The 23145-nt window shown below is 39.2% G+C and overlaps 1 protein-coding gene across 7 annotated transcripts in view; it reads left to right on the forward strand.

Annotated features, from left to right (window-relative positions):
- TENM1 (teneurin transmembrane protein 1) overlaps window positions 1-23145 on the forward strand; it is a 1253741-nt gene that overhangs the window by 1081829 nt on the left and 148767 nt on the right. For 3 of the 7 annotated variants that reach the window (XM_060692076.2, XM_060692082.2, XM_034435009.3), the window contains 3 exons: window positions 1464-1702; window positions 13890-14042; window positions 20885-21090. In XM_060692076.2, the coding sequence (XP_060548059.1) occupies window positions 1464-1702; window positions 13890-14042; window positions 20885-21090 (598 nt within the window). The remainder of the gene's footprint in view (window positions 1-1463; window positions 1703-13889; window positions 14043-20884; window positions 21091-23145) is intronic. The other 4 variants (XM_060692080.2, XM_087877559.1, XM_060692081.2 and 1 more) reach the window with 3 other exon arrangements.

Consider the following 23145-nt stretch of genomic DNA (forward strand, 5'->3'; position numbering starts at 1 on the left):
TGGCAACGTTCTCTGTGATGTTCACTGTTCTCATATGAGCTCTAGCAGGACTTGATTAGAATTTATTTATTTATTTATTTATTTATTTATTTATTTATTTATTTATTTATTTATTTAATGGGACTTGTATGCCGCCCTATCTCCACAGGACTCAGGGTGGCTCACAACAATTAAAACAGAACAAACAAACCATTAAAACAGAAGTCCAAGTTAAAATTAAGAAATTCAATAAAATGCGGTGGCGGAGTGGCTTAATGATGCTGGAAATAGCAGCCAGAAATGGTCTGTACTCCAGCAGTTTGAGTCCAGCTCTGCAAGATGGAGTGAGCACCCGTTGCTTGTTTCCTGGCTCCTGCCCACTCAACAGTTTGAAAGCATATTGCGAGTAGATAAATGGGTACCACTTCGGTGGGAAAACCCTAGCTGCATTTGCGTGTGCAAGAGAGCGGAAGCCAGTGCTGGACCTGGCCCAGACAAGGCAAGACGAGACCGGCAGAGGAACTGAGAGGAGCCAGCAACCTGATCACCACTAGTGGTATAAAGCTGATGTAAAACTAGTTTGCTCCCTGTGGTGCAGCAAGGACAGGCATGCAAATGCCAAACAAAATGAACTAGCAATTAGGTTATCAGGACTGCACAGAAATCTGGCTTTTGTAGATTTCCCTGTAGGCCGTACATTAAATAAATAAATAAAGGACTTGATTGCTAAAGTTTGATAAACAATTATTGTCTCTTGAAATTTGGAATTATTTTTCCATGGAGGAAATTACACTTGAGCTATCAAATATGAGATTGCCCAGTGTTTGAAGACTGTTCATCACTAGCCAGAAGGATCTGTCTCTTCCTATGGATGCATCGGAAGTTTTATAAATTCTAACACAGCCTTATGAAAATTTATTGAATGAAAGAGTCTACGGAATGTGAAATATGCATTTGGCCTAATGCCAGTTAAACAGATTTCTCAGAATCTAATTTAAAAAGAAAAGAGTAAAAAGCATACTCAGTGTACATAGGCTGCAGCTTATGTTTATTAAAAAATACATAATGAATTGGAAAGGATGTGTTTTATACTTTAAAAAATGCAATCAGAAACAGATTTTTCTGTTAGTAAGCTCTATTGAATGGAATTAAATTAACTATTAAGGGAACATGTCTAGGAATGTGCAGTTCATAATCCCATGCATTTTCTCTATGTGAAACCATTTGACCTGTGCAATGTATTTCCAGCACCATGGACAGCAAACTGGACCTAATAACATCATCATTTAAATGCTGTGATTATGAACTTGAATCTGCATTTCTGATTTGCATACCGAAGTCACAGCATTTGCACAATGATGTTGTCATTACACACGTTTCATTGTTGGCCCGCTCTGCAAATGCTCCCCATATTTTTTCTGCCTTCCTCCATCTGCAAGTGAAACTGGTTTTTCCAACTTAGCTCTTGGTCTTCTTTTATCTAGACATTTCCTGTTTAAACATGGATCTGGATCTTCAGCCATCTTCAGTGCTGCCAGTCAGAACTATCCGCTGACTTCTAACACAGTTTACTCACCGCCTCCCAGACCGCTTCCTAGAACGACTTTTTCACGACCGGCTTTTGCTTTCAACAAGCCTTATAGATGTTGCAACTGGAAGTGCACCGCCTTGAGTGCTACAGCAATCACAGTCACACTGGCCTTGTTGCTTGCTTATGTTATTGGTAAGTCCTGTTTAGCTTTATTGTATCTCTCATTCCCACTCCTGTTGATGAGATTTTGGAGGAAGAATTAGATGCTTAGCTCATTATTCAGAAGCAAATCTTATCAGCCATGGTGGCGCAGTGGTTAGAATGTAGTACTGCAAGCTACTTTCTGCTGACTGCCGGCTGCCTGCAATTTGGCAGTTAAAATCTCACCAGGCTCAAGGTTGACTCAGCCTTCCATCCTTCCGAGGTGGGTAAAATGAGGACCCAAATTTTGGGGGGCAATATGCTGACTCTGTAAACCACTTAGAGAGGGCTGTAAAGCGGTATATAAGTGCTATTGCTATTGCTATCAATAATTGATAATGCAGTTGTGATGTTTTTCTTGCACTTATTGTTCCTTTTGCTTTAATAAGTGTTACCGAGCTGTTTGTGTACTGATATGAATGTTATGTCCATAATGGCATGTGGCTTTAGAAAACAGGTCAAAGAGATACTGCCAGTGGGATGGTCAGATAAAAGTAGTGGTGAAATGTAAAATTTGTTACTACCGGTTCTGTGGGTGTGGCTTGGGGGGGTAATGTTACTGGGTGGGCATGGCCTTTTTTTTTTTTTTTTTTTTTACTTTTAAAAGCATTTCTTCTACAAGCTCTTAGGCCGAAAAAGTTGTAGAAAAAATGCTGACGATCCCAGCTGAGCCACGCGATCATCAGAGGCTTTTTTTTTTACTTTTGAAAGCATTTTTTCGGCCGAAGAAAAAATGCTTTTAAAAGTAAAAAAATAAGCCTCTGATGATCGCGCGGCTCAGCTGGGCATGGGGGGGGAGCAGGGATTTTTGCTACCGGTTCTCTGAACCACCTGCCGCCATCGCTACCAGATTGGGCGATCTGGTCCAAACTGGGAGCATTTCACCCCTGGATAAAAGTCAATTTAACCCACATCAGAAATGTGGACAGAGGAAGAAGCTCAGGGAACACCCTCCCTAGTTTCTTGGGATGTGTAGAGGATAGGCGAAAGATATACAGGTAGTCCTCAACTTACAACAATTCATTTTATGACCATTTGAATTTACAACAGCACTGAAAAAAGTGACTTATGACCATTTTTCACACTTATGACCATGGCAGCATCCCCATGGTCATGTTATTTACATTTGGATGCTTGACAACCAGCAATACTTACGACAGTTGCAGTGTCCTGGAGTCACATGTGCAACCTTCTGACAAGCAAAGTCAATGGGAAATCCAGATTCACTTAACAACCATGTTACTAATTTAACAACTTCAGTGATTCATTTAACAAATGCGGCAAGAAAAGTCATAAAATGGGGGCAAAACTCAATAACATAAATGTTGGACTCAATTGTGGTCGTAAGTTGAGGACTACCTATACTTGCAGACTTGCAAGACTCATGTTAACTTTGTGAGATAGGCCAGAGAGGAGACTTAGCTTAATGAGCTAATTATAATTCGTGTAAAGTTGTAAGGTTTCAATAACAGAATCTTGTATTTCAGAAAGAACATTTTCTCCCATCTCTTTTACAGGAAGATTCAGCATCTGTTCGATTATAACCAGTTTAACATTCAATGACCTGGTAGATTTATTTTATTTTATTTTTAAAGGATAGGGTCTACAACCAAGGACCAATCAATAAAATAAATACAAGGGCAGGGAAAAGTGATGATCTAAACACATGTCAGATAAAATACAGGCTTATATGTTGCAATTAGCATTATTGTTCTTTCTTCATTTTATTGATCCAATTTCCACTGACTCCAAGAACCTTTGTAGGATACAAAAGTTTACACTAACAAGTAAGCAAAATCAATCCAAAATGTAACTTCTCTTTATGCAGAGAGTATTCAAGAGTTCAAAGAACATGTAATATCTACATATACTTTCAAGAGCCTTCTCTAACACCACAATTCAAAACAACCTCAATTGAAGGGGAATTGAGAGTGAACATGCTTGTCTTGAATTATCAAGACTATTGAGAGTGCCTTGGACCACAAGGAGATCCAACCTGTCAATCCTAAAGGGAATCAACACAGAGTCTCCTTTGGAAGGTCAGATATTGAAGATGAAACTCAAATACTTTGGCCACTTAAGGAGAAGAGAGGATTCCTTGGAGAAGAGAGATGTTGGAGAAGATGGAAGGCAAAAGGAGAAGAGGATGGCAGAAGATGAGATGATTAGATAGTGTCATCAGTGTGAGGGTTCCAACGGATGCCCTAATTAAATCTTGAGTCTTGAGCCAAGCTTCAAAAGAAATCCAGATATTTATTAGGAGCTTCATGTCGGCAGGTTCCCAAATGAAGCCAGCTCTGCCCTATGTAATTTACGCTCCAATTATGACCTTGTTTCCCCCCTCCCCCCAGAGTGTGTCATCAATCACATTTGCCAACAGAGAAATTTTGTGGGTTGTAGAGGTCACTCCCCTCGCTACTGTAAGTAACCCTGGGATACAGCCTTGAGAGAGATAAGCATAGAATGTTATGCTATGGTCCATGGGGTCAGACATGACTTAGCAACTGAATAACAAAAGCAACACTTATCTCGACAACCTTCATGAACAGATGGGAAGCTATAGAAGTCAATTCACACACTTCTGAATCCTAAACATTTATTAAGAATGGCGGTGAGAACGTGAAAGGAAAGATAGGACTGAAGACCGTTCACTCATCTTCATTCCATGTGTTTGAAAAGGTCAAAGGCACATTGATTATCTGAAGAATAATCCATTCCCTGAATTATTTTTAATGACCTTCCATTGGATGCTACAAAATCCAATCGGCCTGGTGGCTCAGCAGACTAATAGCATTGTGATTAAGGCCAGCTGTCTGCAATTACTGTAAGCGAATCTCACCAAGCTCAAGGTTGACTCAGCCTTCCATCCTTTCTAAGGTAGGTAAATTGAGGACCCAGTTTGTGGGGGCAATAAGCTGACTTTGTATAAATATACAAAAGTATAAAGGCTATTGCTTAATGCATTGTAAGCCGCCCTGAGTCTCCGGAGAAGGGCGGCATATAAATCAAATTTAAAAAAAAATAGCCATCGCCTTACAGGGCAAAATTCCAATTAAGGTCCAATTTACTAAAATACTTTGGGCATCATAAAGAAACTATAGCCAACTTTTTATTGGTTTCAGAAATCTCTAGGTAGCAAAAGATTTTCTTGCAAAAAAAAAAAAAAAAAGACAATACAGAACTTGGCAGACACCAAACAAGTGACTTTTTTTTAAAAAAAAGAAGTCATTTCAATCTGCCAATTATTTCCTGTCTGTTTCTCACTATTTTAATTAGGCTCCCATTGTAGCTATTATTAATAGCTTCGGTATTATCTTTATCTTGGTTTGTATGCTTTAAAAGAAACTAGCCAAGATATAGTAGTTTTCAATATTAAATATTCCGCTTCCACCATCCAGAGAACAAATCCTCATTAACACAACTTGAAGCATTAGAGATGAAAGAGGGATGATGAAAAGGGAGTTGTGCTGTATGAGACATTTACTGTCACCACACCAAAGAATTTGTTTACTTAACTTTGATACACTTAACACTGATCCATTACTGTGTTTCCTTAGACGGTTTTAGATCTGTCTTTCCTGAGGTTGATCTCAAAATCAGCTGATAGGTTTGGAAAATAAAAAGGGTGCTATTTTGTCTATGTGATGTGACAAGGTTATTTATTTTATTGCGTAATTTATATCCTGTTCTTATTGAACAGATTGATAGAGGAGGGAATGTCACATAAACTAAGCAATGAAAGCAGAAGAAAGAACTATATAGCAAAATGATCCCTGGAAAGTACCTGAAGCTGGGTGGAAAAAAGAATCGTCACTATTTTAATTCATCCTTTAGAAATTAATAGTGACAATGAAACTAAAGAAGGTTATTTTCAGGTGCAAAAGGAGGATTTATTGCTTGCGTCTAGATACAAAAACCTAATCAGCTGATGAGCAACACTAAATAGGCACTAGATAAGGGTCAACAGAATTCAAGGGGGACTGGACTTGAATTGCTTGCAGCAATGTAATGATTCTAGGCTGAGTGCCCTCTTGACTCCTTCCCCCAGGCTCTTCCTCTGTTCATGAAGCGCTGTTCATTGCAAGACTACAGGTAGCAGCCATGGAGAAGGAGGGCACATCAGGATTATGCAGACAGGGTTTGATCCAGCTGAAAATCTTCTCAGCTCTATTTACATTGTCAAAGTTGCCTCCACTGGCATTGTTTCCCCCTCTTGATTGCAAGTTTGTGAATGATGTTCATTGAAGGTACAGCAGGGAGAAATAGTGAAACCTCCCATAATATTGTTATTCTCATAAAAGAAACCATTTGTCCTCTCCCCTCAAATCCAGACAGGCTCTTAAAAAGTATTTATGAAGCTTCAAGTGTCAGAATTAGAAAAAAAAACATGCAAGGGATGTCTGCAAATATTTTACAAATGAATCTTTTTGTTCAATTGGATTGCCAGGATGAAAAGAAGGCTAGCTAGTTAAGCCTTGGCATTCACAGAGTGGAATATTTTTTCTTTTGTTAGGCAGAGTGAAAGCCAAAGTTGTATATAAGTGATTAAAGTCAAATATTTAAGGATCAGTCAAAATGTGGTGTATAATCCCTACATATCCTTACATATAATTTAGTCCATTTGAATCTCATAACTGAGGATGGATTTCTTCAGCTGAAACCAATTTTTTTTTTATCCAAACTCTTCATAAAAGCGCTGAAGGGGGAAAAAAAACCCATTTGACATATTCACAGGCTTTTTTGCTCTGTATGGCTAACATCTCGTTTGATTAGAATGTTTGATCTAATCTGACGTTACTTCTCTATAGTTTAAATCCTTTTCATCTGTCTGCCTTGTAGCCGAAAGGAATTTATCTCTTTTGTGGAAATCTTTTAAATGATTTCACTCTCTGAATTTAACACCATCTTAAAAATCTGCCTTGGCTGATAGCAGCAATGCCTAGCTAGAGAAGGGAAATGCCATTTTACTAAAGCCTTTTGGTTAATCAAATACATCTGAACCAACTGATCAGTTGATCTTGAATGACTGATCAGTTGGGTGCATCAACATGCGTGATGTATATTAACATAATAATAAAAGTTTGAAAAATGAAAGTACAGTTTTCCTTTTCTCACTTCTTTTTTATGCATTACCAATGGCATTTTCCCTAACATGGTACTTTTGTGGACTCTAATTGTAAATTTTGTGTGTGTGTGTGTGTGTATGTATGTATGTATGTATGTATGTATGTATGTATGTGTGTGTATATATATATATATATATATATATATATATATATATCTTTTTCTTTTTCGTAGGCTTTTATGTGCATATTCTTTCTAGCCAGGTTTTACCTACGTAAACTAAGTTGTTCTGCAGCCTAGGTTCTGTGAAATCTCATTCACAAGCTTCTGGGCTTTTTTTCTGTTGACAAACTGCAACTCTGTGTTGCTCTCTGGGAGACTCAGATAGCTATTTCTGCCTTTTAAGGCATCGTCAGTGAGCCACACCCACTTCTCAGATATTCCCCCTGTAAAGGTACAATGTGTCTTTTTCTTTTTCGTAGGCTTTTATGTGCATATTCTTTCTAGCCAGGTTTTACCTACATAAACTAAGTTGTTCTGCAGCCTAGGTTCTGTGAAATCTCATTCACAAGCTTCTGGGCTTTTTTTCTGTTGAGGTAGTTCTGAGAGGTACTTTTATATTATTCCATATTATTCTTATTTGTTTATTATTAAATTTATATGCCAACCATCCTATATCATTATTATTATGTATTTTTATTTACTTATTATTAAACTTATATGCCACCCATCTTGTTATTTGGGGTGACTCTAGATGTATGTTTGTGGCTTATGGTACAGGTTTTTAATGTTTCCAAGCAGGAAATTATGGCAAAGATTTTCTCCAGCTGTAGTTAGAGAGGGTTCAGAAGGACTCCTACCCATGAAATAGGACAGTCAGTGTGGTCTAGTGGTAAAGCTGCTAGACTAAGAGTTGGGACACCTGAGTTCTAGTATTCTCTCAACCATGGAAGATCCCTGAATGGCTTTGGGTCAGGCACCCCTGTCAGGTGTAAGAAATCAGGAACCAGGATGTTCAAATGACTGCAAGTTTATTCCATGCCATCTCTAAACAAGAATCTGAACTACTACTAAATTGGCGGTAGATAAGAGTCAACATTCATGGAATTCATGGAGGGCTGGACTTAGAACTCTTGTTGGCATGAAGGGACTCAAGATTGATGACACTCTTGACCCCTCCATTGGCTCAACCTAGTCACCTCCTACAACCTTCTCTCAGTCCAAGAGCCAGTATGATGTCATGTTGAAGATACTAGAATAGGAATGGAGAGATCCTGGGTTCTAGGCCCCATGGAGGCTTCATGATGGACTTCTCTCTCAATCCAATATTCCTCTAGAAGGGAAAGTTCAGGGAAATAGCAATAGGGACTTGTCTATAGGCTGCCTTGACTTCTATATGGAAAGGTGAGATAGAAATTTAACAAATAAAAAAGGCAGCAATTCTTTGATATTGTGGAGCAGTCGTGATGGAATCCATGGAAATTGACTTCAGAACAAAGTGGCATAGTTCTATCCAATCAGATTTAAGGATCAGGAAAGAGCGAGAAAGAAAATAATGAAAGCAAAAACCATAACTGCTAGTCATTAAGTCCCCTTAAGTATATATCATTAATCCCCATGCCTTGTACTTCTCCTCCTCCTCTCTCCCTCCCTCCCTCCCTCCCTCCTCCTTCTCCTCCTCCTTTCTTTCCATTTGAACTTTTAGGACCTCATCCTAATTTGACATTTCCCAATTATATTTCCTAAAGTTATGGGAAATTTAACTTTAGACTGACCAAACCAATCCATGAAAACGAAACACACACACACCCCAAAAAAACCACCACACAACACGACCCAGATTTGTAAGCACTTCATTCTGGTTGTGCTTCCTTTATTCACCTGAAGGAGAAGCCATCTGGGTTTGATAAATATAAATTGTAGAGGCTGTTATTATTCAATTCAGCGATCCACCACAGGGAGTCCCTTGTGTTTCAGCCAAGCATTGTATTTTGTTCTCTGCCAAAGTTTTCAAAGCAGAAGTTGACAGTCTGTGCCGACACAGAAGGTAGATAAGAATAAATTCAATTTCATCATTGGCTTTGTAGCAGATGGTGGGTTAATCCAGTTTATGAAATGTAATCTGAAAAATCATGCAAACATCCATTCAAAACTAAAATCCTTTTCAACCGATCCTTTCCCCAGGTATATCGCTCACAATGTAAGAGAAATAACCTATTATCTAGACATGATAAGGGAGGGGAATGATTAAAATAGAGAGAATGCCAGATAGCACCACTTTTCTTAAATTGTCAAGCTGTAGTGCTGTCAATTCCAACTGCATTCCTCTATCATGTTAAAGGCAACACAAACTAAAATAACAGGTAGCATGGAAATAGAATTTTACAGCATCTAGTTTCATTATTTCAGTAATGAAGAAATTTATGAAGGAGACTTGAGTCTGGGTTGGTGTTTTTTGTTGGTTTTTTGTTAGGGTTTTTTTTTTTTTTTTTTTTTTTTGCATTCAGCCAATGTGCCAGTCTTCACAATTTTGGGGGGCTTTAATGGTTCAGAGTAGGAACATTAGATGTGTGACCTTCCAAAAATTTCTAATCCATAACTTCCAGCAATTTCATCTAGCTTGGTCAGCAATGACACTGCTATATAGAGTCCTTCACCAGCAGTTTTCTACCTGTGCTTCAGAATAGCAATAGTACTTAGACTTAGACTTATATAACCCTCTCTGAGCAGTTTACAATGTCAGCATATTGTTCCCAACAAGTGGGTCTTTCGGGTGTCTAAAACATCCCATAGTTTTAATCTTGTGGGGAGACACAACTCTTTAAATTCTTTCCTGAATCTCATGGTATTTGCCTTTCTGAGGTAATCTTCTAATTCTACAAAGACAGTTTTTCTCACCTGACGCTCTCTAGATGAGGCTGGATGGCAAATCTTAGAATTGCCTGTAACCATCCACCTCAACTTCACCTCAACTTCTAGTATAATGTTATATCATAATTGTAGACCTTTGTATGACATAAATTATTACTCTCTTTTTTTCTAAACGTAAGCAAACTCACATGTCACAATCTGTCCAAGGTTAATTGGGAGACTATGAGCGGGGAAACTGTTTTTACCAAATCTGTTGTTTTCTCATCAGATCCATATGGTTTCACACTGTTGGTGTCCATTTCATTTCAGTGTAGCTATTCAGAAAGCCAAACTATAGGTAATATGTTAACACACAAGCTTTTGTTTTTGATAAACAGCCTTATTGTGTAATCAGATGCCGGTCGAAAAAGGCAAAGTGGGAAAAATGCCATTTTATTAGGGGAACAAAATATAAAGATGCTGAATAAAAACAGAAAGTGATCGTGATGGGAAACTGCACGAAGCAATAACAACTGAGAGCATGCAAGCTCTAAGTCTAAATTCATCCAAGAAAGAAATGGTAGAGATAAGTAAAATGGTTTATTGAAAAGCTGAAGGCACCACAATCACAAGAGCTGCTGTGTAAAACGGCATTTCTAAATGGCTGTTTAGAAATAGCAACTAGCCACACCTAATGCAAAGAGGGAAAGAGAGAATAAGAAAGTAGGATGCCTGAGTCATCCTTTTTATACCTCAGCAGGACTGCTAAAAATATTAATAGAAATAATGGCAACTGTTAAAGTCACACTTGTGTTACTCAAAAATTTGGATTTTTGATTAGCAAAGAACAGATCTGCTTTCTAAGGCAGAGCTGGGAGTATCTGTCTATTTCTGGCAACCTAGAACTACTGTAGCTTCTGGGGGTCTATGTGTATATCACAACTGTGTGTGCATCACAATTTCTGATGGCTTTTATATAGTCCAATATTCCTATGTTGGAATCAGCTATGCAATCCCCAACCATTTGGAATAAAAACCTTCCAAATTTCCAGAGACTAAAGGATATGGCTATGTTTTTGTTATTTTCTGTTGTTGCTGTCGTTTAATTTTTGAATTGCCCAGAATTGCAGAGAGTTGTGCAGTGGAATATATTCACATACTCTGTTTAATTTAAGTACTGCTATTACAATAAGCATTTTTGTAAAATTTATTCTTGGTTTGGCTCTTGAATTTTCCTTGGTAAAGCAATGATATACACATCGACAATTAAATCGTTATATTCTTCTGGACCTCTTTCAGATTTCCAGGTTTGTCCCTTATTTTTATCCAAGAAAGTGTATTTACTGTATTCACCCTTCCCAAACTGGAAACACAACTGGATGAGATAGCTCTACTTTATTGTAAGGCTTGTCAGGCATGCAAAATCAGGGCCACACATTGACTTCCAATTAAACTGATTTATTTCTCATTCCTATGCACAGGAATCTAGTCAACTGACAGTCGGTACTATTTTGGCCCCAGATAAGGGTTAATGGAATTCAAGAGGAGTTGGACTTAGATCACTGTGGGACCGTAAAGATTCCAGGCTGATTCCCCTCTTGATGCTGTTCCCAGGTTCTGCCACTCCTTTCTCAGGGTTCCAAGTAATACGCCTATAACGAATAGAACTCTGAGGCAGGTAGATTCCTCAAATAATAGTTTCATTTGGACATATCATATTGGCACAGGCTGGTGAAAACTGACTCTGAGTGTTCCCATGGTTTTCACCTAATTAAAAGTTTTCTCCCTTCCCCAAACAATCAGTCACATGGTCCAATCAAGGTGTTGCCCGGTTGCGTGGTAACTTCACTCCTCCTCTCTCCAACCACCAGTGGAAATGTCCTTGGTTCCCAGAAGAAAGTATTTTGTTTTGGCTACAAAACCTCAGTTATCTCTATCCTCCCCTCCCTATCCCTCAGCTCCAGTATGGCAACACTGTTAAACTATTTACTAAGTCTGCACTACTAATCTTCTCATCGTTCCTATCATCCATCTCCTTCCACTTATCTGTATGACTGTAACCTTGTTGCTGGTATCCTTACGATTTATATTGATATTGTTTCCTGACTGCTTATTTGTAACCTATGACTATCATTAAGTGTTGTACCTTATGATTCTTGACGAATGTATCTTTTTTTTTTTTATGTACTCCGAGAGCATATGCACCAAGACAAATTCCTTGTGTGTCCAATCACACTTGGCCAATAAAAATTCTATTCTATTTAATTCTATTCTGAAGCCTCCAAATGGCCTCGGTCAGGTCAGCTTCAAGGTTGAAACTTCTCCTCTACAAAGCTACATAAAACAGAATCCTGCAAATCTGAAGCCACAAACTTCCCATCTCCACTTTTAGCTGCTTGATCCATGAGGGCAGATCCTTCCTAAATATCTTTCTCTGACTATTAAGAGACTGTGGGGGCTCCTACCTCTCTTATCTGATGGTTTCCTAGGCAGCATCTACTCTCCTCTGTCTTCAAGGTTATCCATGCGTTCTATTACACTGTCGGCAATCATACAGCCTATGCAAAACGTTAGGCTAGAGCATCATTCTGGCTTTCTAATTTTATGGCAAACAGCCTTTGCAGAATTGTGATGCTTCAGACCAGGAGACGTTTGCATCCATTTCCTTTCTGCTTAGCAATTCTGGGGAAATTGTTTGTGGAAATCGCTTCTTTCGCTTTGCTTCCTATTTATTCAGAAGACTGCCAGGGGAATATTTAGAGAAGGAGCAGCCAGTCTCTTGGGAATTAGCAGTAATGGATTGGTAGCTTTGTCACATGTCAGTGTATTGGAAATAATGCAAAATTAATATTGAAAATATTGAAGTCATCAGCTTTCAAGCGCTGTGTTAAGTTGCAGAAGAAACGATATACAAGGTTTTTGTCTGTGTGCCTTTTAAAAAAGGCTCCCTAATCCTGTATTAATTCTGAATATTTTATTCTCCAGAATTGTGTATAGTCCCCCAGAGTAGTTCACCACCCTTTTTTAACAAGCCCAAAAAGAAACAAAACATTAAATATATGTGGAATAATTGTATAAATTCCAATTATTTCACTTTGGTTTATTGCATTTAAAGCAAATATATTTATTTACATGTTGGATTTACGCCCTGCCCAATAACTACCTATTTTACCTCATGACACTAATGATGATAATTAGAAAAATAACTGGGCAGCAGTTAATTCTACATATTGTAAGGGATGTGGTGGCTCAGTGGCTAAGACGCTGAGCTTGTCCCCAGGCCTTGAGTTTGGCATCCCTGGGGTGTATATATACCCCAATATAAGGGGAATATATAAGGTGGAAGAAATTTATATCATAGTTATGCACCTGCCAAAGCTTCTTCAATGCAACTTATACCCCATTGGCTCCTATTCACTAAGGAAATGTAGTTATGGATGTACTAATATCCGCACAAAAGAAGATGGCACCTGGAAAGTTAAAAATAATGGGAGTAATTTTCATAAACATAGGCTCTCAACATGGTGAGAAAATGGCTCCTCTCCTTTTTACGTTTCTCCATTCTTAACAGTAGATTCCAAGTTTCTCCTCTGTGCGGCTTCTCTAGGGCTCTGTTTGCACATTATATTAAACCATGGATTATTTAATTAGGAATTATTTGTTATTATTGTGTCCTTGGACAGATCTGTCCAAAATTTGTGATTTGTCTATCAGAATAATTGATTTTGTGCTCCGTGTTGGGCCCACCCTAGGTAGAACCCATCTTCTGTGCAGGAGAAGCACTAGATTTGAATGATGCAAAATTCAGGAACGATGTGTCTCTTTTCATTTTTACTTTCCCGTACAGTCATCTTCTCACAAAGCCTTTGTCCTTTGAATTGCAAGCATTCCCGCTAACTGCTGAATAAAATTCATCATCCAGCATTGGCTGAGCTCCAAATGAAAATGAGGAAACTAATTACACATTTAGTTTAAGGTGAAATTAGCATACTTAGAATTTCAATTTCTTATAAACAGAGGCATGGGATAATTGACTTCTTCAAAGCTTTCTACTATCTTATTCTGGGTGGGTAATGAAGGTGGGCATAAATTAATAAGCTGAATCTCTCTTTCTCTCCCTCCCTCCCTTTCTCTCTCCTTTCTTTCTTTCTTTCTTTCTTTCTTTCTTTCTTTCTTTCTTTCTTTCTCTCCCTCCCTCCCTCCCTCCCTCCCTCCCTCCCTCTCTCTCCTTCTCTCTCTCTCTCTCACTCTCTCTCTTTAACAGCAGTACATTTATGTGGCCTGACTTGGCAGTTACAACCAGTTGATGGGCAGCTCTATGAAAATGGACTCAGTAAAGGAAACAGACTCACAGAATCTGTGGATACAACATACGCTCCCATTGGAGGCAAAGCGTCAGATAAAACAGAAAGGAAAGGTATCTCTTTTTCTATTTTTTTTTCATCAAGTGTATAAAATCACCATGGAAGATGCACTGACATCACAGGAAAGGCCAGAAGTCTCAATGGTTTTGGGTAGCAAGGACATGCAATTAACCCAACTGATATCTATGGAGATTCTCCATCATCCAGGTCATGGTTGTCCCATGCTTTTTCAAAAGGCAACTGGACTTTCTGGTTTTTCTTTTTTCTTTTTTTTTCTTTTTATTTAATTTGATTTATATGCCGCCCTTCTCCGGAGACTCAGGACGGCTTACAGTGCGTTAATTTGAGCCTTGGTAGTACAGGGGTTTAAGGCACCCTGTGATTAAGCTGGTTATTAAGACAAGCTGCCTACAATTACTGCAGGGTTCGAATCTCGCCAAGGCTCAAGATTGACTCAGCCTTCCATCCTTTCTAAGGCAGGTGAAATGAGGACCCAGATTGTGTGGGCAATAAGGTGATTTTGTATAAATATACAAAAGGATGAAGGCTATTGCTGAGCACATTGTAAGGCGCCCTGAGTCTCCGGAGAAGGGCGGCATATAAATCAAATTAAAAAAAATTCTGGTTTTTCTTTCTTTTTCCTTCATGGCATGGGCCCGGGGTACTTGCAGGATCACCTTCTGCCTGCTTCCAACCGTCCAGTGCGCTCACATAGGATTGCCTTCCTCCGGGTGCCATCGGCCAGACAATGTTGGCTGATGGCGCCCAGGATGAGGGTGTTCTCTGTGGGTGCATCGACCCTCTGGAATGGTTTACCCACTGGGCTCCGGATGGCCCCCGACCTCCGCTCTTTCCGCGCTGACTTGAAGACATGGCTTTTCCAGCAAATTTGCTGATCTGATAGGAGTTTTAACTAATCTTTTGGGGATTTTAATTGAGTATTTTAGTTGTAATTTTACTGTTTTATTGTTTTATCTTTGTGAGCCACCCCGAGTCCTTCGGGAGAAGGGCGGCATATAAGTATAAATAAACTAAACTTTGAAGACGTTTCGCTTCTCATCCGAGAAGCTTCTTGAATGAGAAGCGAAAACGTCTTCAAAGAAAAACCAGAAAGTCCAGTTGCCTCTTGAAAAAGCACCTTTGGGATGACCCAATTGTTGTGCATGTTGCCCGAGTTGATTTATTAGATTTTTATCCCGAGTTTATTACTTTGAAATGTATTTGATTATTATTTTGCATGTAACTCAAGGTGGTGAACATACCTAATGCTCCTTCTTCCTCCTATTTTACACACAGCAACAACCTTGTGAGGTGGGTTGGACTGAGTGAGTGAGACCATCTCCTGGTGATTGGCCCAAAGTCATCCAGTCAGCTTTCATACCTAGGGTGGGACTTGAACGTGATTGCTTCAAAGCCATCTTGTCAGCTTTTTTTGTCTAAGGCAGGACTAGAACTCACCGTCTCCTGGTGATTGGCCCAACATCCCTCATTCAGCTTTCTTGCCTCAGGCGGGACTAGAACTCAGCTTATCTCAGTTTCTGGGCTAGTGTCCTAACCACTAGGCCAAGCTGACTCTCCTATTGTATTTACTATATTGTAAGGGTAGAACAATGTTAGTCTATTTTAACCAAAAATCAGGAACCTGGGTGAGCCTAACACATTTTGCTAAAAGATGTAGGCTTTTCTGAGCTACAGCTCACTTCATCAGATGCATGATGTTTCAGATGATCGGTTTCAACAAGTCCTACTACATTCCTTCTAATACATGACTTAACCGTTTCTCATTTCGGCATGGCGGTAAGAATACCATTGGTGTCGTTCCAAGGATTTTTGCATAAATCTGGAGGTTGGAAACAGATCAGATCAAGATATGATCTCATGTTAAATGGCTTGCTAAGTATTAACTGACATGGTGATCATTTTTGTATATCTCATTTTTTCTATGGTGGTCATTTTTGTATATCTTGTTTTTTTCTACGTGTTTCACTTTTCTTCTTTATACTGTAACTGCTATTCTAATAGCAAATCCTTCATAAAAGTTATTGCATTACATTATTGATTAAATTATTTTTCCATTGATATATCATTTTATGGTACTACTCCCCCAAAAAAGGTGGTGTTATTAGCTAGTTTTAGAAAATACACTTTTCCCAAAAGGTTTCCACAATTTTGGCCATTACTGTAAGCACATTTGGATTGAATCTCCTAATTGAATTTTTTTCAATCAAATTAAAAAGTTGAATTGAATCAGTTAATTCAATTCTGATTCTAATTCACCAGGTTGGTTCTCAAGCTGTCTCCTCAGTACTACATCAAATACTTTAACCACTATCTCTTACAGGTTTTCTGGACCAGTGTTGGACTGAGAAATAAATGCTCAGGATCTTTTTATTTCCTCCCAGCTCTCATCCCATTGGAGGAAATAAATGTTGGTTCTGAAATTTCTTTTAAAGAAAAAATGTCTTAGAAGAAAGCCCTAAGTATCATGTGCCATTAAAGGAAGGGAATGTGGTTCGGAACAGGAAATATAGGTAGTCTTGGACTTACGACCACAATGGACCCCAAAATTTCTGTTGCTAAGTAATACATTTGTTAAGTGAATTTGGCCCCATTTCGTGACCTTTCTTGCCACAAAAGTTAAGTGAATCATTGCAGTTGTTAAGTTAGTAACACGGTTGTTAAGTGAATCTGGTTTCCCCATTCTGACTTTGCTTGTCAGAAGGTCTCAAAAGGTGATCACATGATGTTATTATTATTATTATTATGTACACTACAACTGTCATAAATGTGAGTCAGTTGCCAAGCATTTGAATTTTGAATACATGACTGTAGGGATGCTGCAATGGTCATAAGTGTGAAAAACAATCATAAGTCACTTTTTCCAATGCCATTGTAACTCCCAACGGTCACTAAATGAACTGTTGTAAGTCAAGGATTACCTATACCAAGGGTCGGCAACCTTAAACACTCAAAGAGCCGCAAAGGTCCTAACCGGAAGCCCCCATTCAATTCTGGAGCTGACCGGAAGTCCGGTTCCCCCACCATAGAGTCTCCTCCTAGCACAGCATCCTTTTTCCTCTGCTGACCAGAAGTCTGGTTCCCCCACCATAGAGTCTCCTCCTAGCGCAGCATCCTTTTTCCTCTGCTGACCAGAAGTCTGGTTCCCCCACCATAGAGTCTCCTCCTAGCGCAGCATCCTTTTTCCTCTACCTGCCCTAACCGAAATCCCTATCAACTGTGGAGCCGACCAGCAACAGGGAGCCAGAGCAGAGGGATGAAAGAGCCACGTGTGGCTCCAGAGCCGCAGGTTGCTGACCCCTGACCTATACATTTGCAGCTGGCTGAGACTAGCTCATCTAAAACATTTTTGCCTTTCATTATACCATAGCAAAACTTAGAGTCAGTAAGGGATATTTCTGCCTAGAAGGAACATTTCTATAATGGGATTGTGTCATGTTGAAATTATATCTCCCAGTATAATTTGGCATATGAATCCACACACGTTTATTCATTTCCCTGAAGACTGGGTCCTTCTATTTTTGAAAAGTGACAAAGCAGTTGCATCCCATTTAAAAGTTATCCACCTGGACCGACATTACATTCGCTTTAAACATATAGCTTGTATCTTTGACCTTAGAGTTCCTGCCCTCTACCCAGACAGTATAATCAGTATGATAACGAGACTGTGTCGGTATCAGGAAAATGTTTTTAAACATCCTCTTGGCCTATTGGGCATTGGCTTATAAACAGTTCCAGACAATATCTGAAATGTCTTGTCATCTTTCAGCTTTTCTTGTGGCTCGAATTAAATTCTCTGAAGAGAAACACCGAAGTAATTTCAGACAGTGCTCGGGGGGGTGGGGGAGAAAAACTGTTTACGAGCTGGTACTCTTGAAAATAAGCATCAGTCTAAAACAGATGGGCTTAGCCAATTCTCTTGGACCTTTAATTCAGCCACCTCAATGTATCTTATACAGCTTAGATGCGAGAACTAATCTTTGCTCTCCGGTCATAAATAGTTTATCCTAAAGGAAATCCCCCTTGACTGCAATTTGGAAGGACAGTTTTAGAAACTGAAGCTCAAATACTTTGGCCACCAAATGAGAAGAAAGGACTCACTGGGGAAGATGGAAGACAAAAGGAGAAGGGGACAGCAGAGGATGAGATGGTTAGATAGTATCATTGATGCAATGAACATGAATTTGAGGAAATTCCAGAAGATGGGAGGACAAGGGAGCCTGGCATGCTGAGTCGCGAAGAGTTGGACATGACTTACCAACTGGATAGGGATGTGGTGGCTCAGTGGGTAAGATGCTGAGCTTGTCGATCAAAAGGTCGGCAGTTCAGCAGTTTGAATCCCTAGTGCCGTGTAACAGGGTGAGCTCCCAGCTTCTGCCAACCTAGCAGTCTGAAAGCACGTAAAAAATGCAAGTAGAAAAATAGGGACCACCTTTGGTGGGAAGGGAACAGCGTTCCGTGAGCCTTTAGCATTGAGTCATGCCGGCCACATGACCACAGAGACGTCTTCGGACAGTGCTGGCTCTTCGGCTTTGAAACAGAGATGAGCACCAACCCCTAGAGTCGGGAACAACTAGCACATATGCGCAAGGGGAACCTTTACCTTTACCTTACCTTTTACCAACTGGATAAAAACAACATAAATAGTTCCTTTCATGGGGTCCTCGATGCTCTCTGAGCTTAGTTATTTTCTTACAGATGTTTCATTACCCAGCTAGGTAACACCATCAGTGCTAGAAGAGGTTTGCTGTCTGTTTATATACAAGTTCCTTCCCTACCACCATTTCCCACTTCTCTGCTACTTTAGCAGAAGCAGCATTCCATAGAAAATGCCCTAAAACTCCCAAATTCTGATTCTGAGATGAACAATAAGTGCCTATGTTTTGCAGGCAGCTAATTACTCCCAAAGAATTAAAAAATGTTTCCCAAAATATATCTTCTTTCCCTGTTCATTTACAGTATTAATCAGTGAACGTGTTCAGTCCTTTTCTCCCCTTTTTTCTTTGTTTCTTTCCTTGTTTTTATTTTATTTCAAAGGCTGATAACCCAGGACCAAGCTGGGTCAAGAATGTGATGTGGAGGAAAGGAAGTGTAAAGCTTAAGAGATGTGTTGGTATGAGAAACACGATAGAAATGTGTTACATATATCAATAACATTTGTTGAGCCCAGTGAATTAATTAACACCTATATAGTGCTAAAAGTCCTTTGTCCTTGTTTAATCTCTGTGGAGTAATGTCAGAAGTCAACACTAGATCAGCTGTGTTGTTGTGAAATAAGACTCTTGCCCAGGGAAGAGTTTTCTAAAGCCAGTAGTGAAATATTCCTTTGCTAGATAGAACAGATTCATATTCACTGTGACTGTCAGTCTGTTGATCTGTCTGTGTGGATGTGGATTTGTGGGTGCGTGGGTGTAAGTGGTGGGAGAAAGAGAGAATGAGAGAGAGAGAGAGAAAGAAAGAAACTGGTTCATTTGTGTAATACAGGATCTTATCTTTGGTTCTCTCTGAGCTTGGTTGTTTTCTTGCAGATGTTTCTTTACTCAGACTATCTAGCACCACCGGTCTAGCACTGATGATGTTACCTAGTTGGGTAATGAAACATCTGTAACCAAGCTCAGAGATCACCAAAGACACCTCATTTCAAATCTAAGCTACAAATATTTTCTTTTAAGGATCTTTTCTTCCCAATCACTGACAATATTCAAAGCAGAAAAATGATCAGATCCCGTCTGAGGGGAATGTAATTTAAAAAAACATTAGATTGTGCAGAAATGGATAGATTAACACTTGTTATTAAGGATATAGAGCCTTGGTGGTGCAGCAGACTAAAGTACTGTTAAGGAACACCAGCTGCCTGCAATTACTGCAAGTTCAAATCTCACCAGGCTCAAGGTTGACTCAGCCTTCCATCCTTCCGAGGTAGGTAAAATGAGGACCCGGATTGTGGGGGCAATAAACTGACTTTGTATAAAAAGAACACCGCTTGGAGGGGGCCGAAAGCCCTACTAAGCAGGTATATACAAAAGTATGAAGGCTATTGCTTAAAAGCATTGTAAGCCGCCCTGAATCTCCGGAAAAGGGTGGCATATAAATTGAACCAATAAATAAATAAAGAAGAAACTGAATATTTTTTGATACGGGACGTATTCTATCCATGGCTAGATATCCATGGCAACAGAAGTTAGAAAGGAGGAGATATAAATGGAGGAAATGGGATAGAGGAGAGTTGTTAAAGATGAGGAGGTTAAATGTTAAGTATTAATGCGATGATATTATTGTATTATTAATAATATGATGGTGATGACTTATCACAATAAAGATGTATAAGTGTGACTATTTAAACATAATTGTACCCAGAATATTGATAAAAATTAAATGTTATATGAATGAAAATTAAATGTTATATAAATAAAACAAATAAAACTTGACAATATTCAAAGCTATCCTTTAGACCCGAGGTCCACAATCGGGGAGCTGTGACTTATTTGGTATCGGGCCACACAAGAGGCAGGCTGGTGCATAGACTCACGCAGCTCCACTCATATGAGCAGCACCCCAAAGGCTTCTCTTCTCTCTTCATAAGTGGAACTGCATGTGTGTGCATGCGCATCGGCCTGCCACTCACACAACCCAGTTTCCCTCTTTCCCACCCCCAGCTGGGCTGCCAAGCCGCAAAGATTTGGGACCGCCATTTTAGGCTGCAAAGATTCCTCCAGCTACCTGAGGTTTCGTATTATATGCCTCCAGTCAGTGCATTTTCCCTTTAAGAGGCAAATTTGTCTCGAATTGCAGGCTGCTCATTTTATGCCTTTTCAATGCCTTTGGAAAACATGTTCTCTTCGTAACTTTTGTCTTTTTGTCCTTTTGTTTTTTGGAGATATAGTATTTCAGAAAGGACAGGCAATAGACACGGGAGAAATTGAAATCGGAGATCAGGTGATGCAGACAATCCCACCGGGCCTCTTTTGGCGGTTCCAGATCACGATCCATCATCCATTGTACTTGAAATTCAATGTCTCCCTGGCAAAAGATTCCCTGCTTGGGATCTATGGCAGACGCAATATTCCTCCCACTCACACCCAGGTATTGTCATTTTGTCTACCTTTTAAAAAGTTAGCTATTTCACAGTGCATTGTGCTCTCCAAAATAATAGCGAGGTTCACTCTTAAATGGCTTATTCAAGAACAACCTTGCTTTTCAGTTTCTTCTGAACTAATGGAGTCTTCTTTTTTATTATTCTTTATTAACAATTGAGATTTTTTTTCCCCTTCATTTTATGTAAGCATGCAAGGAGGAAAAGTATTTTTCCAGAGCTATGAAACACAGTAAACGTTCGAACTATAATTTTATTAAACAGTAGACAGTCGCTTGATTTTGAATTTCAATTCAGATAGAGCTGTAAGGGACCTTAGAGGTCTTCTAGTCCAACCCCCTGCTCAAGCAGGAGACCCTATTCCATTTCAGATAGGCTCTTTTGAAAAGCCTCCAGTGATGAAGCACCCACAACTTCTGAAGGCAAGCCATTCCACTGGTTAATTGTCCTCAATATTAGGAAGTTTCTCCTTAATTCCACATTGTTTCCCTCCTTAATTAGTTTCCAACCATTGTTTCTTGTCCTGCCTTCAGATGCTCTGGAAAATAAGTTGAACCTCCTCTCCTTTGTGGCAGCCTCTCAAATACTGAAATACTGCTATCATGTCACCCCAATCCTTCTTTTCTCTAATTTTTTCTTTACACTTTAGAGAAAAGTCTAAAGAAAAATTATTTTTGCCCCCATATTTAGAATACCTTATGATAGTTATTACTACCTGCTGGGGTGAATTGCAAACAGTCCCAGAAATATCTACAACCTGACTTTTGTTCATAGATAAACACATATAAACCTTCACAGAGCAGTGAATCATCCTCATTTAATTAACACTTTTTGACAGCCTTTTGAAAGAATATCTCATAGCATTAAAAAGAAAAAGAGATTTGTCTTTATTGTTTGTTTTTGTTAGAAATAAAGGATAAAGATTCATACCCATCTTTAGATTTGAACTCTCTGTGGGTGAGAAATCTTTGTTCCCTGAATATCTACATTTATCTTTTTGTGTCTTCAGAAATAAATAGTTTCCATGTTGTCCTCCAGCTGCTTCTCCAAGACAATATGCTCTTCTGCCTTTTGGGCAGTATGTGTGCCCAAGAAAAATCACTTGATGTAAATTGTTAATTGCCAATTCCTTTTTTTCTGAAAAAATAGCCATGGAATGACAACAGTGATCAGGGAACAGTTTAAGGACATACAAGCTTTGAGCAAATTTCCCCAAAAATGTTTTTAAAATGAAACATCCTGGTTTTTCATGTTTTGCTTCTACGTTAGCAAGTAAAAAACGAGTCGAAGCTTCTGCCTGACTTAATCTGTCTATTTTTAGGAAATTAAACAAAAATTGGGGCACAACACAAATTGTCCTTGCTAAATCATCTCACTTTTCCCTTTATCCCAGCCCTACGGATGAAATGATAAGCAGTCCGGTGTTACATAAATGTTGTGGAAATTTGCTCATGGATTGTTATGCAAGCGATATCTGCCAGTTTGCATCTGGCAGTGTCTGCTGTGTTTTCTGGACTACAGTTTCTCAAAGAGAAATGCAAAGTTTCCAGAATGTTTATGAACCTGAAGCCTTCAGCATGGAAAGTTCCACGCTTTATTTCCTTCTAAGATAAGAAAGGAAATCAAAAAGAGCCTTGGTACTACAGTGGTTTAAAGCACCCTGTTATTAACACAGCTGCCTGCAATTTACTGCTGGTTCGAATCTCTCCAAGGCTCAAGGTTGACTCAGCCTTCCATCCTTTCTAAGGTAGGTGAAATGAGGACCCAGTTTGTGGGGGCAATAAGCTGACTTTGTATAAATATACAAAAAGTATGAAGGCTATTGCTTAACGCACTGTAAGCCGCCCTGAGTCTCCGGAGAAGGGCGGCATATAAATCAAATAAAAAAAAAAATCGGTTTATCACCCCACTAAGGCCATATACAAGTAGTTTTTAGGTTTTAACCCCTTAATGCAGTGGTGGGATTCGAATAATTTAACAACCGGTTCCCTGCCCTAATGACTGGCTGGGTGGGAGTGGCCATGTTGGGTGTGGCCAGGAGGTGT

Source organism: Pantherophis guttatus, chromosome 12 (assembly GCF_059756535.1).
Source record: "Pantherophis guttatus breed Tessera chromosome 12, ASM5975653v1, whole genome shotgun sequence".
Lineage (NCBI taxonomy): Eukaryota > Metazoa > Chordata > Lepidosauria > Squamata > Colubridae > Pantherophis > Pantherophis guttatus.